The following is an 18,553-nucleotide window of genomic DNA, read 5'->3' as shown; positions in this document are numbered from 1 at the left end:
AATGCCTCACTAAAATCCATGTAGATAATATTCACTGTCCTACCCTCGTCGTTCACCTTCGTCACCTCCTCAACAACCTCAATCAAGTTCATAAGATACGACCTGCCACGGACAAAGCCAGAAACAAATCTTAAATTCCCCATTACCTTGTGCTCCAATTCCTTTTAATAATCTCTTTAGGGGCACCTTATCAAAGGTCTTGTTGAAAATCCAAATAAACTACAACCACGGGGTTGCTCTCATTCATTCTGCGAATCACGTCCTCAAAAAGGGAACTGCTTTGCTTACACGATTTCCCTCCCCCAGTTCTATGTTGAGTTTGCCCGGTCCCATTGCAATGTACCCTGTGTCATGTTGATATTTCCTTCATACAGTGATCGATTTCAGCAACATGACACATCTGGTTCCACTCGAACTGGTTTGTGCTTAAAAATACCAGAAAGTACTAAAAACACTCAACAAAGCCGACAGCACCTGTGGAAAAAGACCCTATCAGTCTGCAACTCAATATTTTTTATCTCTCTCACTCAAAGAGATTATATTTGCTACTTAAGTGGACATAGTATTAACCTAGAATCACTTATGGTTCCACATGGCTGGAATCTTGAGCTAAACTCATAGTGTTGAAGAAATTCAACGGGCCACGCAGCACCTGGGGAGTGAATGTGACGTTTGGATTCCGACCGTGTGAAACATGATAGCGATGGGCGGTTCTGACTTGGTTTTGAACGCGAGGAATTCGTTCTATCAGAAAAAGAGTATTTTAGATAAAGCAATATTAGACATTGCTTGAACAGGCCTGTCCCGCTGAGTTACTCCCGCAGCCTGTGAGTTTTTTAAATTTGTAAACCAACATCTGGGCTGCTGGAAACTTGAGGGAGGTAAACCGTGAGAAAATATGCTTCAGCCACTGGGCCCATTGTATCAGAATGAGACAAATCAATTAGTTTAACATCTAGAAAAGTGAATGTAGAATCTGCGATTAAGTATAATATTATCAAGTGTGTAAGGTGACAACAGATGTAAGAATTTAATGTGGATTTCAGACGGGACCATCCTGTTTGGTAAAAACCGTGGAGGCAACAGATTGCATTAGATTAGTTTAGGTCAGATTTGTGTCTATCTTTGGTTTAAACCAACATCTGCAGTTCCTGCATCATCCCCTGCCCTCTATCCTCCTCCCTTCACATCCCCCTGCACCTTCTCTTCCCCAGTACTTTTACCTCCTCCTCGCTCCCTGCCCTTTCCCTTTCCCTTTCCCATCCCCATGCACCTTCTTACTCCCCCTGCACGTTCTACCTCCTCCTGTCCTCCCCCTGAACAACTTCTACCCCCTCCTGCCCAAAGATCTTATAGCACGATCTTTGCTCCTGCCCGGGCCTTGCTCCTCTGACACGCCTTGGTTGGATGGGCAGCTGCAGAACCCCGTCTTCCTTCAGCTGCCCAATGACGGCGCCCGGTACATGGTGAGGCTCCGCCCGCCCTGGCCCGCCCCGCCCCGCCGTGGCTGAGTTGGCGCCGAGCTGGGAGTTTGCTTGAGATTCCAAAGTCCCGGACGGATCATCATGGTGAGTGGTGGGCAGCGCTCCGGACGAACGCGCGGAGAGGCGGGCGGAGACATCGGTCCGCGGGTGTGCCCCCCTACCCAGCGCTACACCCAGGCACAGGAGCCTCGGTCCGCCCGGGCGAGCGTGTGTGAAAGCGGGCTGTGGCCCCTACACCAAGCCCCAACTACGGTGGTGGGAAGGGGAGTCTCCCTCGGGCCGGGTAAATGGGAAAGACCTGGATTCCTGCAGTCCTAGCCCTGCCATGAACCCTTTGTCACTCAGCCCATTGTTTCTGGACTGGAGTTGTACCCTCCTTTCTAAAACATCGGGTGCGTTCAGTGATTCCAAAGGTGAACCAGCTTGTAAAGTGAAGGGTGACTTTTCCGGTAAAGATCCGGTGGGTTTTCAGCTGGGCTACCGCGTGCCCTCTTGCGAATTTGAGCTTTTGAAGAGCGAACGGGTTAACATTTTTCCCTCAGGGTATTTGTGGATAAAAACGGCAAGCTCAACTGGTTGAGCTGCTTTCCCATCCCAGATTGTGTTGGGGCTTGTTCACAGCAACTGTACACCTATTGGAATACATTACACAAATTTGACAAATATTTGCAAAATAACAACTTCAGATTCAAAAGCATTCGTATATTGAATTATTTTCAAAATTGAGACGCTGGTACCCAAACAAAAAAAAAAGTGCTGGAAACATTTCAGGTTGCAGACCCTTCAGCAGAACATTTCTAGGAGTCTTTTCCAGTGCAATACTAATGAAGGGTCTTTTCACCTGAAGCATTAACTCTTTCTCTTTTCACAGATGCTGCCTGGCCTTCAAAGTGTTTGCAGCATTGATTTTATTTAGATTTCAGGAAACTGCAATTTTTGTTTTGGCGTTCAATTACTGTGAACCTGTTCGATCTCAAGGATTTCTAAAATATTTGTCACATTTCCCTAAAGTTTTCCCTTGCATTAGCATAATTACCTTGCCTATCCACCTCCCCACCCAACTCACATTTGTCTCACATGACTCAGGAAAGAGATGCGTAGTCAAGCTTCATTGCACCTTTGTTGCAAGATCTTGTACACTGTTGTCAACTTTATCTATTTTTAAGCCCTAGGTCCATTGTAGGAATTTGCATCTGGCCTGTTCATACAAACGGGCTGAGCATTTAGAGGAGCTGCGGAAACTATTTGACCTCTACTACACATTGCTTCAGTTTTAGTGACACATAGAATGGCAGCTGCATTTGAAATGAGGGAGCAGGTACTCTGGTGGCATTTTGACCCTGACTTTGCTCCATCAAGTGGGTGGGTGAGTGTGAAACGTTCCTGTGAGTTATCGACACAACTTGTCATGGCTCATCTGGCTGCGCTCTGCCATTCAATGGCACACAAGGCAGAGCCAGATTTACACAATGCTGTGCCAGTGAAGGTTGAGAAGAAGCACTGGCCTTTCTCCCTCCACCAGTGATATGGTAGTTTGACCACTTTAAGCAGCAGTGATCCTTTGCACCTGGCAACCACAGGCAGACGATGCCAATTAAAGGGATGGATGTGGGTTGGAGTGTTCAAGGTGCCAAAGACAGGTGTGTATGGTGGGTTAAACGATTGCAGAACATGCTGATTGAAGGGATTGTGCCACACTGCTCTGATTGTTTTGTGTTTATTATTCCACCACTGCCAACAACAGAGAGAGTGCATCTCCATCCACATCGGACAGGCTGGAGTCCAGATCGGCAATGCATGCTGGGAGCTGTATTGCCTGGAGCACGGGATCCAACCGGATGGAAATGTGCAGAGTACCAAGCCCACCAACAAAGTGGACGACTCCTACAGCACCTTTTTTAGTGAGACTGGAGCAGGAAGACGTGTTCCTCGTGCAATCTTTGTGGACTTGGAACCCACGGTGATAGGTAAAGTTCAAGTCGTACAACATGGCCTCCTTGTTCTTGTCCTTCAATTGCCTAACAATAAAGGCTAACGTGTTGCTTGCTGACCGCAATGCTTGCTGCTGCTTGCATGTTAACATTCAGGATGTATTTATAAAGACATCCCAATTCTTCTCAACCCTAACTTTTACTAAGCTCACCCTTCTTTTAAAATTAAACCTATTCTTATATTTTTGAAAATTAACGTTAACCTCAAACATCCTGGCAACTCTTGCAGCTTTGTGTCCATCTGGCAGCTCTCTTTCCCACCACCTGTATCCACAGTTCAGACAACTACTGTACCCACTGTTTGAACATTTGATTACTCCATTAGCTAAACTGTGCCATTCTAAAAATACTCTTGTTTATCTCTACTTTTTTTTATGGCTGTCATATAATCCTTGATGAAATTGCTTCTGAGCCTGAATCTTTTATGAATAGTCTCACAATGGTTAAATTGTTGGATCAGTAACCCGGAGGCCTGGATTAACAATCCAGACACTCAGATTCAAATCCCATCATGGCTCTGAGGAATTAAAATTCAGTTAATTGAATTCCAATAAAACTAATAACCTGACACTCTTTGAACTTTTGTGCCAGACCGACAGGATTTCTGGATTATTAGATGTTTTTCCAACGACGCTTTAAATTCACTTTTGGTTTGGTTTAGTTTAGAGATACATCTTGGAAACAAGCCCAACCCACTGAGCCCGCTCCAACCAACAATCAACCCATACATGAGTTCCATCCTACGCACTAGGGACAATTTACAGAAGTAAATTAAGCTACAAAACTAAACGCCTTTTGAATGTGGTAGGAAACTGAAGCACCCGGAGATAACCCACGCAGTCACAGGGAGAATGTATAAAGTCCGTACAGACAGCACCCATAGTTAGGATTGAACCCAGGTCTCTGGCTGTAAGGCAGCAACTCTATTGTTGCGTCACTGTGCTGCCCTCTTTTCTTAGATGCTACAGAACAGTGTAATAAATTGCTGGTCCAATAATTACCCACTAACAATCCAGAATCAAGAGATTAAAACCTCTCACACCAACTTAGACCTCAATTTGGATATTTCAATTAACTTTTTATAAGGAAAACTAGTGTTAGATAATGATGCCGTGAAAGTAATTAGTGAATCACATTGTTTGTTTCAACAATTCATTCAGTCATGGAAATCTGCCCCTCGGTGATCTAGTCCAGATGATCCAAGACCCATATCAATGTTGGCTGTTCGAGCAAACAATTCATCATACCAAAACTACTGGACCAAAACAAAAGCATAGAATTGGGCAAACCATCTGCATCAGCATTGGCATCAACCTTGTGGGGTGTAGTTTAAGCATCTGAAGACTGATCATTTAAGATTACAGAGGGCAAGGTCAGAAGAGGGCATAAACACACAGTAAGGAATCAGACTGCAGAAGGAAGCAAGGTAAGAGGAAAATGAAGAGCGAACATAGACCAGCAGAAATATAAGAATTTGACTTGAAGTTTGTAATCTCTGCCTGAGAAAATATAAGAAAATCTTTTGTGGTACCAAATGCAGTGAAGAAATGTGAACTAGGACAGCTCTGAGAGCATCTATAGGAGTTTCTGGAGGGGGAAGTCAAGAGCGTGAGTGCACCAAGGATGACATTGAGCCTGGATCTCAGAAGGAGACCAGAACAGTGGGTTGTTTTGGAAAATAATTAATTTCTTAACTGTACCTGAAATCTTGATTGGATCCAAAATGTGAAGAGTGGAACTTAAGTTGGAATCCACAAGGAGTGAGTCAGAGCTGGAGGCGTCTGTGAAGGAAAGTGTGGCTGTGGAAGTGAGCCATCAAAAACAAGGGTAAGAACTATTAAAGTTGCACAAGTATTGCCTAATCAACCTGCTCCCAGGCATAATAGGAGACCACTCAGGTCCATGCTAGCCCACTGATGAGCAACCTTTTCAATGAAAACCTCTTGTTCTTTCTGAACCCTCAAAATTATGTTTGCATGTGCCTACCCAGTATCCTCCGCTGACTTCTCAAACTCAAATATCCAGTGTGTACCAGAGTATCGCTGCAGAAAACAAATAAAAATTCTACCTCCCTACATCTTTTGCCTTTAAACTTTCAGCCCTGTCCCTTAGACTTTTGCACCATCTGCTTACTTTCCATCTGCTTACTTACCATCTGCTTACTCACCAAACTTTCCTCTGTTTGCCCTGTCTAAGACAAATATGTTAATAAATGATAGGAACAGAATTATGCCATTCGGCCCATCAAGTCTACTCCGCCATTCAATCACGGCTGATATCTCTCCCTCCTAACCCCATTCTCCTGCCTTCTCCCCAATAACCCCTGACACCTGTACTGCCCTAATTTGACAAAAGGAAGCAACGGACAATTTTGTCAAAATTGAGTTATTGCTTGTTTTAGGGTATTTGAGATCTACACAATGTTGAACAAAATAAGTCTTCTCTGAGTACAATTTGAAAATATTTATACCAGAGAAGTAAGAAATTCCATCACAGAGAGCTGAAAGAAAAACACATTTTCCCCATTTACAAGAAAACGCCTTTCTGTCAGTTGCTTCCTTTAGTAGGGCAGTGTACTAATTAAGTATCTATCAATCGCTGCCTTAAAAATACCCATTGACTTGGCCTCCACCGCCCTCTGTGGCAATGAGGCATAGACAGAGAGATATGGGCCAAACTTGGACTAATGGGATTAGCACAGATAGGGCATTTTAGATGGCATAGAAGAGTAGGGCCGAAGGGCCTGTCTCCATGTTCTATGACTCTATGAGACAGGGTAGAAAGTCAGAAATGTTTCTCCCTTGTTAGGGGAATCTCAAGGGGAAGCTTATTTTTAAGATAAGTTTTAAAAGGGATTTGAGGGGGTAATTGTTTTTTAACACAGAAAGTGGTTAATATCTGCCAGATGAGATGGTGGAGTCAGGTATAATTACTACATTTAAGAGACATTTAAGTTTAGTTTATTGTCATGTGTACCGAGGTACAGTGAAAAGCTTTTGTTGTGTGCCAACCAGTCAGCAGAAAGACAGTACATGATTAAGCAGAGCGTCAAAGAGCAAGTCCAGTATGATATACAATGAGCCCAGGCAAATGAGAATAATGATCTTGCATATCTGTCAATTTTCCCAACTTACTTTGTTCTAGAGAGAATGACCCAAGCTTCTAGTTGCTGAAATCCCTTCACCCATGGAGCTACCAGGTCAAATCTTTATTGCATCCTCCTCAGGGGCTCAGCTTGCTTCCAGAATGGGATGCAGGTCTCCAGTTGTGGTTTAGACACTGCCTATTATGGTTTAACAAAGCTTCCCTGCTTTTGTACGCCTACTTGTGTTTATGTCACAAAGATCCCATGTGGTTTACCAGCTGCTCTCTCAACATGTCCTGCCACTTCCAATGATACACCCTCTGTTTCTATACACCCTTTAGAACAGAGCTCATTTTTTTTTTGTTACTGCATCATATTTATTGTCATTGTCTACCTTTGCCATTAGTCTATGTCCTTTGGCAGGCTACACCTTCAAGCTTTGTCTTGTATCCAAATGTGGACACATCCACAACTGAAACGCACATATGGTGGTAATCTCTGGACAATGTCACTGCCTGTCATTCACAAATCTAGAAAAGCAATAATTTAGCATTTAGTCATTTTTTGATGAAAAGAAAATGACTAAATGGTAAATTATTGATGAAAGTCATAACTTCATAAAGCATGGAAGCAGGTGCTTTGGCTCACTGAATATATGCCAACCATCTATAATTATCCCATCTTATTTGGTCATAAACAAATTCACTATCCATGCTGCTTCTATATTGGACCTCAATTGTTTAAATCAATTTTTTATGTAGACTTTGTCAAACACTTCCTGAAAATCAAATGTAGACAAGATCTACTGTGTTTCCTTTGTCAACCCTCTATTGCATCAGAAAATTCAACCAGGATAGTCAAACGATTTGCCGTTAACAAACCATGCTTTGATTAACTCTGATCTCCCCTTGTGTCTTTTAACGTTTCTCCTGGTTTTTGTTCCTGAAACCTTCTCCACCGTGACTTAGCTGATTGTGTCTGACATGTCATAGTGTCTGAATGAAGGTCTTACACATGCCATTTTCAGAACCTCCATCAGCTCTCTGTATATTTGAGAGGATTAAAAGTTATGATGCCATCTCTGACTCAATATCTCTCAGCAAATTAGAATACATCTCATCTATGCCATTTGAATAATTCAAATTAAGCATAACCGGTTTTTCCAGTAACTCCTAATTTTTGCCTATCTTGTCTACTGCCTTCAATTCTACTTAGATATTGGCAACATGTTTTCTTTATAAAAGTCAATACAAAGTACCCATAAAACATTCCAGCTCTGCCTCTGTTTGGATTATGCTCTTAGTCCCTAATCAGTCCCAGCCTTTGTTTTAGGATCCCACATACTATAAACACTATTCACACACTGACTCTTGCGCTCCTTTTTCATGTCACAGCTGCTGTTTTTTGTTCCAGTTTTCCTTTCCGCTTATCCGTTTGGCTGTTTATATTTAGCCCAGGATCATGGAACTACACTACACAAGTCCTTTTGGTTGCATCAACTTATTCTCTACCTCATTTGTGATCGAAGGAGCTGAATATAGTGCTGTGGCATTCGGATGAACCAAACAAGTAGTTAAAACTTCTCTTGAAAGACTTCTCATTGTGTCATTGCAGTTTTACCGGCCAGACCTTGGCTCCACTGCATCCAGGCCAGTTCACTCTCTTGCCCTTGAGATTTTCCTGCTTTCAGTCAGGAAGTTCTACATTGGGTTCCTCATTACCATTCCTAGCCCTATCAAAACATTGTTCTCATTCTCTCACTTTGTCCTCATTCCCAAGATCCAGTTTCAGCAAATATTTCAACATAAATTTAGCAGTTCAGGAAATTCTCCTAAAAATGTCAGAAATTCCACCTCTTTGCTCCAATAACATTACCCAATTGATTTTAGGGTCCTGACCTAAAACGTCATCCATCCAGCAGGTGAGGCACCAAAGATGGTGCCTGACCTGCTGAATTTCTCTGGTGCAGGAATACGTCCTTCGGCCCATGATGTCTGTGCAAAATTTGATACCAAGATAAACTAATCTCATCTGTCTGCACGTGATCCATATCGCTCCATTCCCTGCACATCCATGTGCCTATCTAAAAGCCTCAAATCCCACTATCGTATCTGCCTCCACCACCCTCCCTGGCAGTGCGTTCCAGACACCCACCACCCTTTGTCTAAAATAAACTCCTTAAACTTTGCCCCCTTCATCTTAAATCTACATCCTCTAGTTTTTGCCATTAACAGGGTGTTCAGACTGCATATGCCTTAATTTTATATACTACTCTAGGGTCACCCCACAACCTTCGGCATTCAAGGAAAAACATTCCAAGTTTGTCCATCTCCCCTTACAGCCAATTCCACCTAATCCAGGTAGCATTCAGATAAACCTCGTATGCACCCTCTCCTAGCCTCCACATTCTTCTTGGGGTAACCAGTACTGCACGCAATGCTCCAAATGTGGGCTGTGCAACGTCCTATAAAGCTGCATCACGACATCCTCTTATACTCAATACTCCGATCCATCAAAGCGAGCATACCATACATCATCTTTACTACACCATCCACTGGTGGTGTAACTTTCACGGAGCTATGGACCTGAATCCTCAGATTTTCTGTGAACACAAAGCTATTAAGTGCCTTGTAATCAACGATATACCTTCCCCTTACATTTGACCTCCCAAAATGCAAGGACCTCATACTTGCTTGGATTCAAATCTACCTATTTACACTGAACCTCCTTTATTCTCCCAAACTTCCAACCAACCTTACCCAAGATGTTACCACAAATCTGGCACGTGTCTAAGTGGGGCACAGGTGATGGGGGTGGGAAGAAAAGGGGTTTGTGAGGGGGAGGGTAGCGTTAGAACAGGGGTTCCCAACCTTTTTCGTCCCATTTACCCCCGGCAACTTTAATAGCACATAACAATGTTATTTCATTTATTTATGAACAACAAATGATGAACAGATACCGGTATACCAGAACCAAACACTGTTAGTCAATGAGAAAAAATATGTACAAATCCAGAATCAACAAATTTACCCCCTGGGTAAGTGAAATTTACCCCCTGGGTAAGTGAAATTTACCCCAGGTTGGGAACCCTTGTGTTAGAGGTTGCCTAAAGTTGGAGAATTCAATGTTCATACTATTGGTTGGCAAGTTGCCCAAGCGGAATATGAGATATTGTTCCTCCAGTTTGCACATGGCGGCACTCTGTCAATGGATGAGGACCAGGGCAGGAAGTCAATATGGGAATGGGAAGAGGACTTAAAATGACAACCGTGAGATCTGGTAGGCCTTGGTGGAATATGCACAACTGTTTGGCGAACGGTTGCCGAGTCTATGCTTGGCCTCACTGATGTACAGGAAGCACATAGGGAACTCTGGATGCAGTCAATTAGGTTAGAGGAGGTGCACACAAACTTTGTTCACGCCTGGAAGGTTTGCTGGAGTTCCTGGATGTCCATATACTTCCTTGCTCGGCTCCAAAGACCCAGCAGCCCTATAATCGAGACAGGTTCATGCTAACCTCATTGACTGCATCCGGTGTTCCCATTGTTGCCTTCTGTACGTCGGCGACCCAAGCGTAGACTCGGCAACTGTTTCACCAAACACATTGTTTTGGTCCGCCAAGCCTTACCAGATCTTCTGGTTGCTAATCATTTTAACTCCCATTCCCATACTGACCTTTCTTTTCAGGACCTCCTCCACTACCAGCGTGAGGCTTAACACAAACAGGAAGAACAGCACTTTGTATTTCATGTGGGTAGCTTACAACCCAATGGGATGAACATTGAGTTCTCCAATTTTAGGTGACCTCTGACCATCACCCCTCCACTTTCTCCCCCACACACCGACTTTCTTCCCCCCCCCTCTGCCCCAGCTAGACTTGCACCAATTTTGCCCACTCCACCTAGATTCCTTCCTCTGTCTTCACAATTTGCAACTCTGCAACCCTTTTGTCTCACACCTATTTATCATCTATGGCCTTTGACTTTCAAAAAAAAAAACCTTTGTAGAGACCACTCCCCCTGCAGCTCCTATGCTTTTAAATCCTTCACAATGACTTCTCCTGAGATATGATGACACCTGTCCCTACACCTCTTCTTTCAGGGGCCCCAGTAGCTTTTCCAAGTGAGACAGACGTTCACGTGCACTTCTACCAACCACATCTATTATTTTAGTGCTCCTGATGTGGCCTCCGTTACATCAAAAAGATTAAGCATGGATTGGGTGACTATTTCACCAAGCGTCTGCGCTCTGACCACCACGACCTGCTGGAGCTCCCAGTTGCTGACCATTTTAACTCCCCATTCCCATACCGAGCTTTCTGTCCTTGGCTTTCTCCATTGCAAGATTGAGGCTTCATGTAGACTGGAGGAACAGCACCACTTATTGCACTTGGGTAGCTTACAACCCAACAGTATGAACATTCAATTATTGAATTTCAAGTAATATCACCCTAGTAACCCTGAAACCCTTCCCCTTTTCTGTATGCTCACCTCCCATCCCTGAGTTCCATATTTCTCTTTTATCCCCCTCCCCCATCTCCTCTTCCCCCTTCTAACCATATCCCTCCCTCTGACTTTAGATTGCATATCTCCTCTTATTCCCTTATCTAACACACTTTTTTCCTTTTCACTTCTAGCCTTTGTCACTTATTTCACCAATCTGCCAATCACCGTCCTCCACTGTATCCACCAAATACTTCCCTGGCTTTACCAAACTCTCATTTCTCTTTCCCAGCATTCTCCCCCATACTCCCATGAGTTGACAGGTTCCTGCTGCAAAATGTTGTCCATCTATTCCCTCCACAGATGCTGCCTGACCTGCTGAGTTGTTCATGCTTTTATTTGCTCCCAACAAATTTTGTTTAATTTACTTAAGATAAAAACATACATTTATTGTTTTGAATCAGTCCCCTTGACACGCTCTTGGTGTTTGACAGTAGTTATTTAATATACTGTTTGTACAATGCTTATATTTGGGATACCCTTACACAGCATCTTGAACACGAGTCTCCAGTTTTCTGTCGTATCTCTCGCTCTCCCCTGGGAGATTTCTGCTCTGCTCTGCTCTGCCTTGGGTGCATGGAGGCTGTGAATCCAAGCTGCTTACTGCCCATTTCAAGCTTGTACGCACCAAAAAAAATCGTGTCCATGGAATTCAAATCAACGCCACCTTTCCTGGTGTGTTGATCATTCACTTATTTTGTGCACCATGGTTCAACCATTGATTCTCCTTCGTTCCCTTCAGACGAGGTCAGGACTGGGATTTACAAGCAGCTTTATCACCCGGAGCAGCTAATCACTGGCAAGGAAGATGCTGCCAACAACTACGCTCGGGGTCATTACACAGTTGGAAAGGAGGTCATTGATATAGTCCTTGAGCGTGTCCGGAAGTTGGTGAGTGTGGAGAGTGAAGAATGTAGAAAGTTGCATGAAATGCAGAGAGACATGTTTCCTGTCGAACTCCATTTAAAACCCTGTCATTGAGGGGCATTTCCATCCTGTCCTTCCAAACATCTGTCTGAAATCCATTGAGCGACACAGTGGTGCAGCTGGTAGAGCTGCTGTCTCACAGTGCCAGAGGCCAAGTGGGTCTCATTCGGGTGCTCCAGTTTCATCCCAAAGATGTGCAGGTTTGTAGGTTAATTGGCCACTGTAAATTGCCCTGAGTGAGAAAGGAGTGTATGTGAAAGTGGGATAACAGAGTGACTGTGGTTGTAGGGTCTATTTCCAAGTTGTATCTTTCAGTGAATCTTGTTGTGCTGTACTTCAGTCCTTTTTGGAATTTCCCATATTCATTCTGGAAGCGAAAGCAGTCCCACCACAGACTGAAAGGGGAATAAATACACTCATCTCACCCAGGTTTCGCAGACATGGATCTTAAAAAACAAGGAATGAGGCACAACACTTTAATGAAGGAATGTTATTCTGAATCAATTGCTTTGTTTAAAACTTCATCCTCATCCGAATAGACTTCTGAATAATTCCAATATCACTGGTTTGTTAACATTTAACTATCACCATTCAATAACATGACATAGTGATGTTATAATTTCTGATATCCAGGCTTGGGCAATTGAAGTTTGGGGACAAGAATTGTTTTGCTTATACAAGACCTTTCCATTATCGGAGCAATCGACATCTGCCAGAGGTTGCTAATGTCCTTAGTTTTTTTTCTGGTGAACAAGCTGCAAAGCCAATTCTTCAGACTGTCTAACCTGCCTCCCTTTTCTTTTGCAGTCAGACCAATGCACGGGCCTTCAGGGCTTTCTGATATTCCACAGTTTTGGGGGAGGCACGGGATCTGGCTTCACTTCCCTGTTGATGGAGCGTTTATCCGTCAATTATGGGAAGAAATCCAAGCTGGAATTTGCTATCTATCCAGCTCCTCAGATCTCTACGGCTGTGGTTGAGCCGTACAACTCCATTCTCACCACTCACACTACCTTGGAGCACTCGGACTGTGCGTTCATGGTGGACAATGAGGCGATCTATGACCTCTGTTGCCGAAACCTTGACGTAGAACGTCCCACATACATCAACCTCAATCGTTTGATTGGCCAAATTGTGTCCTCAATCACTGCCTCGCTGCGTTTTGATGGAGCTTTGAACATAGATCTGACAGAGTTCCAGACCAACCTGGTCCCCTACCCTCGTATCCACTTCCCATTGGTAACCTATGCGCCCATCATATCTACTGAGAAAGCCTACCATGAGCAGCTGTCTGTGTCAGAGATTACCAATGCCTGCTTCGAGCCTAACAACCAGATGGTGAAGTGCGATCCTCGCCACGGCAAGTATATGGCCTGCTGCATGTTGTACCGGGGCGACGTGGTCCCCAAGGATGTCAACGCTGCCATTGCCAGCATCAAGAGCAAGCGATCAATTCAGTTTGTGGACTGGTGTCCCACTGGATTCAAGGTGAGTGTTGTCACTTGAGGGAACCAGGTGTCACCCCTGGCCCTTGTATCTCCTCACTGAAGCAGAACCCAAATCCGCAGGCTCATCAGTGGATTCTATTTTAGGGTTGCTTTGCTTGGCAGGCTTTTGCTGGACAAGTCATACCAGTCGCTGCTTCAGGCAAGGGTGGTACTAATTAGCAATAACAACACTGAGATTAATGGGTTTTTGAATATTAGGAAACGTGTCAAGATTGCGAAACAATATTAAAGAAATCAAAGGTTAGTGCAAGAAAATAGTGCTGAGGTACAAGATCAGCCATGCTCCTGCCATGTGCTTCTGTTTCTTGTTCTAATGTATGTCAGATTGCCATCGAAAACAACGTCTGCTAATACCTTTTGAGGAAGGATTCTTGTTTTTCTCACCTCAATCCTCAGGTTGTCAAAGGTTATGGGGAAAAGGCAGCCAAATTGGGTTGCGATTAGCAATGATCGAATTGTGGAGCATATTCTGCTCCTATGTCTTATGATCGTAAGATGTGGCAGGTCACTAGGACAACTGGGGAAGGATCGTGTCTGCTGGTCTTACATGTGGTACACACATCTTCCATGGTAGATTTGACCATTTGGTTGCATTGCACACTCGGGAGTCTCTGATTTGGGCAGCAGAGGTGGTGGAGGTCAATGTTCTGATGTCTTTGTCTCAGCTGCTCAAATTGAAAGAACAAAGTTACCTCCTGGATAAATCTATCTGGTTTCCAAGATCAGAACGATCATAGAAACATAGAAAATAGGTGCAGGAGGAGGCCATTCGGCCCTTTGAGCCAGCACCGCCATTCATTGTGATCATGGCTGATCGTCCCCTATCAATAACCCGTGCCTGCCTTCTCCCCATATACCTTGACTCCACTAGCCCCTATCTAACTCTCTATCTAGAGAGCTCTATCTAACTCTCTTAAATCCATCCAGTGATTTGGCCTCCACTGCCCTCTGTGGCAGGGAATTCCATAAATTCACAACTCTCTGGGTAAAACGTTTTTTCTCACCTCAGTCTTAAATGACCTCCCCTTTATTCTAAGACTGTGGCTCCTGGTTCTGGACTTGCCCAACATTGGGAACATTTTTCCTGCATCTAGCTTGTCCAGTCCTTTTATAATTTTATATGTTTCTATAAGATATCCCCTCATCTTTTGAAACTCCAGTCAATACAAGTCTAGTCTTTTAAATCTTTCCTCATATGACAGTCCTGCCATCCCAGGGATCATTCCCAGGAAAATCTGCTTTTACTAACTGATTACTGGTCACCCACTCATACCAACTATAAACAAAAGTAAAAGTCAGTATAGCTTCAATGATGAGAACATTCTGATATTTTTCTTTATAACAGTACCTTTGAGGCCCCAATATTCTGAGCCACTGCTATATGACTACTTCACATTGATACTGGGTGAGTGAGAATTTCAGGAACTGCAGACAAGTGAAATTGAAGCGGGTTTATTTAGTACAAAGGTAGTTACGTGAAACTCAACAATATCTTAACACTGTTTAAGTTATTTCCAGCAACTTTATATTTTTATCAACAACTAAGCTGACTTTCCCCCTCTGCTTGTCAGGTTGGGATCAATTATCAGCCTCCCACTGTGGTGCCCGGCGGTGACCTGGCCAAGGTTCAGCGTGCTGTCTGCATGCTAAGTAACACGACTTCCATTGCTGAGGCCTGGGCCCGTCTGGATCACAAGTTTGACCTAATGTATGCCAAGCGGGCATTTGTCCACTGGTTTGTGGGCGAAGGAATGGAAGAGGGAGAGTTTGCTGAAGCAAGGGAAGATTTGGCTGCATTAGAGAGAGATTACGAGGAAGTGGGGGCAGACACTGTGGACCAGGACGATGACGATGAAGAATACTGAAAACCACATTCCAGCCATTATAATCAATGCAAGTGCTGTGTTACTTTCACTGTGCAATGCATAAACTGCAATGAATAAACCTTAAGTTTGTTGGTGTTTTAATGGGATAAATCAATGTGGCGGAGGCAGAAAAGAATAATAACATTTACAAGATATTTCGACAGGTATATAATTACAATAGATTTAGAGGGATGTGGGTCAAACGCAGGGAAATGGGAAAGCTTAGGTGGGCACGATCAGCATGAACTAGTTAGGTCAAAGGGTCTTTTCCATACTCTATGACTCAAACTTAGTTGCGGATGATTGTACATAATCACTAACGGCTTCAATAATGAAGTAATACATGTCCACAAGCAACAAGGTCAAGTCAAACTGAGTTTCTGAGACAAACCTAAAACATTTGTTCTCAGCCAATACTGTGGAATACATTCTTCTGACGTCCTCACCTTCCTCAGGCTCCTGGCATAAATTCTCTCTTTTAACCTCTGCCTAGCTACTCCCTTGCCTTAATGTATGAATAGAATGCTTTTGGATTTTCCTTAATACTGCTTGTCATGACATTTCATAGTCCATCTTGGTTCCTGTTAGAGTTCATTTGGGTCTGGTTTCAACTTCCTAAACCTTACAAATGCTTCATTTTTTTTTCCTTTTTGCCTATACTGTATCTACATCTCGTCATCCAAGATTCCTAAACCTTGCCATCCTTGTTTTTCCTCCTCACAGGAACCTGCATATTCCTAAATTCTGATCAGCTGGTCTTTAAATGACTCCCACATGTGGACCTACCCAACAACACATGCTCCCAATTTACTCTCCCTAGCTCCTGCCTAATTATATTGTAGATTGCTTTCTCCCAATTTAACATTTTCCCCAGATATCTAGACTTATTGTTATGCGTAATTATCCCAACACGTAAGTAGTTGTGATCACTGTACCCAAAATGCTCTCTCGTTGAAACCTCAATCACTTAGCCAGGCTCATTTCCTAATGCAAGGTTTAGTATGGCCCCTCCTCTGGTTGGACTATCCACATACTGTTTCAAGAAACCCTCATGGATGCACTAAATCTGTCTAATCTAGGCCTCTTGCACTTAGGGTATCTCAATCAATATTGGGGAAATTAAAGTCACCTACAAAATCTACAAGTGTTTTTGGTTGCAAAGGTCTTTGGGTCACCTGAGGTTGGACAGCTGAAAGTACAAGTATGCTGCACAGTTTGATCTTTTCCTGAAAATAACCTCGGGTAACTTTACCTTAAAGATTTTGACATTTACCTTTTAAACTTTACTCGTTTGACATTTACCCTTGACCCAAGCAGTCAGGAGTCTCTTTCCACTTAATCTATTCACTTAGGTTTAGAGATTAAACCTCTGTACCTCCTCTCTGCAGGACCTATCCACAATCGCGTTCGGTTACGGACAAAATGTCAGCATTTGTAAAAACTCACACGCCTCCCTTTTTATTTAATTGTGGAAATTGTAATCTTTCATCTAAACACTGATTTAGTAACAGTTGCAGTTTTCACAGGAATTTGAACAATTCTTTTCATTTACTGTTTGGTTTTCATGGATCTTCTGAGGGTTGGCAATTATCTCACAATGTGGTTAATTTCTCCTAAATTAATTTCCAGCTGCTCTCTTCATTTTTGTGTTTTTATATTTTGGGACATTTCTACTCTCTGCAAATGTTTTGTCTCCTGCACTTATACCCGCACTCAGAGATGGGCACCAATTCTTTGCCCTTCAAAATATTTCCTTTTGCTTTGACATCTTGGTGAGCTTTCTGCAGGACACCATGGGTGATTAATTTCTCTACAAATTATTTTAGTGTGATGAGCCTGTGCTGTTGTACAGCGCAGGAACAGGCCCTTTGGCCCACAGACTCAATGCTGACCATATACCAGTTGATCTACAGTTAATGTTCAATCACCAGAGAGAGAACAAATAATCAATCTTGTTTTAGTTGGAACCAATTAGTTTAACATCAGATGTGCATAAACAATATATTAGATTTCCTGCGCATGTTAGACCCTTGCTGTTTCATGACAAGTGCTCAGCAACAGTGTACTTTATATCTTACTGAATCTGAGCAGCTCAGATCTTCATACTTTTAATAAATGATTTTGCTAATCTACTTGTGGAAAGAGTATACTTTCTCCTTATTAGTATTGTACGTATTAACTAAAAAAGTTATGAATTATACTCCTGTATGCTAAGGTATTCAGTTATAAATACCTCATGACCACTGTTTTGTACACAATGTTGCAGTAGAACAGTAGATGCAGTTGGAAGGCTGCAGGTTTAAACCCATCCTTTGGCTTGAACCCAGAATCCGACTGATTTTATTTTATTACTTTATTGTCATTTGTTCTCTCGTGTGTCAGACGACGTTCTGCCATCGCTTTGCCACAGACAGTGCCACATCTGTGCCTCTGGAGATCCTCCGCTAGTGCATGCCTCTCCGCCGCAAGGCCATTGTCTGTACCTCTCCACATTGCACTTGTCAGAGTTCAAGAGGCCCCACTTCTTCAGGTTGAGTCCGCAGCGTCCCACTCCAGTGCGGAGGCAGTTTAGGGCTTTCCAGGTAGTATAAGGTAGGTGGTGTCCTGGTGCCGCCTGTTGTTTGGTTTTGGTGCCTGGTACGGTTGCCTCTAGTTCCATGAAGCTGTTCCGACTCTTCAGGGGTTCCTTGGCATGTTGGTGATTGTGCAAGGGGTGATGGGGGTCTGCGTCCGCATTGAAGCGTTCTACTGCAGCTGCCCGATCACGTAGCTCGGTACAGATGTTCAACCTTTGTCAGCTTCAGGCATCCTGTGGTTTTCCTGCCGGCAGTGTTCAATGCAGAGTCCACCTTGCGTGCATGTTTAAAGCGGCTCCAGACGGGGCTTGCATATTGTGCCACTGGGAAACAGAGCGCCAGGGCTGCATTGTGGATTGTTGTTGGGTCACTTCCAAATGAGCTGTTTGCCAATTTTTCGATGACATTGTTCCAGGTGTTGACCTTTGCCTTCGTTTTCTCAACATGTTGGCGATATGATAAAGTGCGATCGAGGACCTCACCTAGGTACTTTGGGGCTTTGCAGTGTTCCAACAGGATATCATTCCATCGCACCTGGAGTTGACGTTTCGCATCACGGTTCTGGAGGTGGAAAGCTGCACTTTGCATTTTTCTTGGGTTTGGGCGCAAGGAGAT

General features: G+C 43.5%; 1 protein-coding gene across 1 annotated transcript; it reads left to right on the top strand.

Annotated features, from left to right (window-relative positions):
• Positions 1–1,453: 1,453 nt before the first annotated feature.
• On the top strand, positions 1,454–17,494 carry LOC116986892 (tubulin alpha-8 chain-like). The gene is made up of 5 exons (XM_033042669.1): positions 1,454–1,568; positions 3,229–3,451; positions 11,805–11,953; positions 12,797–13,477; positions 15,069–17,494. The coding sequence occupies exons 1-5, from the start codon at positions 1,566–1,568 to the stop codon at positions 15,360–15,362; spliced, it is 1,350 nt and encodes a 449-aa protein (XP_032898560.1). The 5' UTR covers positions 1,454–1,565; the 3' UTR covers positions 15,363–17,494.
• Positions 17,495–18,553: the final 1,059 nt, after the last annotated feature.

This window comes from Amblyraja radiata, chromosome 24 (assembly GCF_010909765.2).
Source record: "Amblyraja radiata isolate CabotCenter1 chromosome 24, sAmbRad1.1.pri, whole genome shotgun sequence".
In the NCBI taxonomy this organism is placed as follows: Eukaryota; Metazoa; Chordata; class Chondrichthyes; order Rajiformes; family Rajidae; genus Amblyraja; species Amblyraja radiata.
The sequence above is the reverse complement of the archived record's forward strand: the minus strand, read 5'-3'. Positions and strand labels throughout refer to the sequence as shown.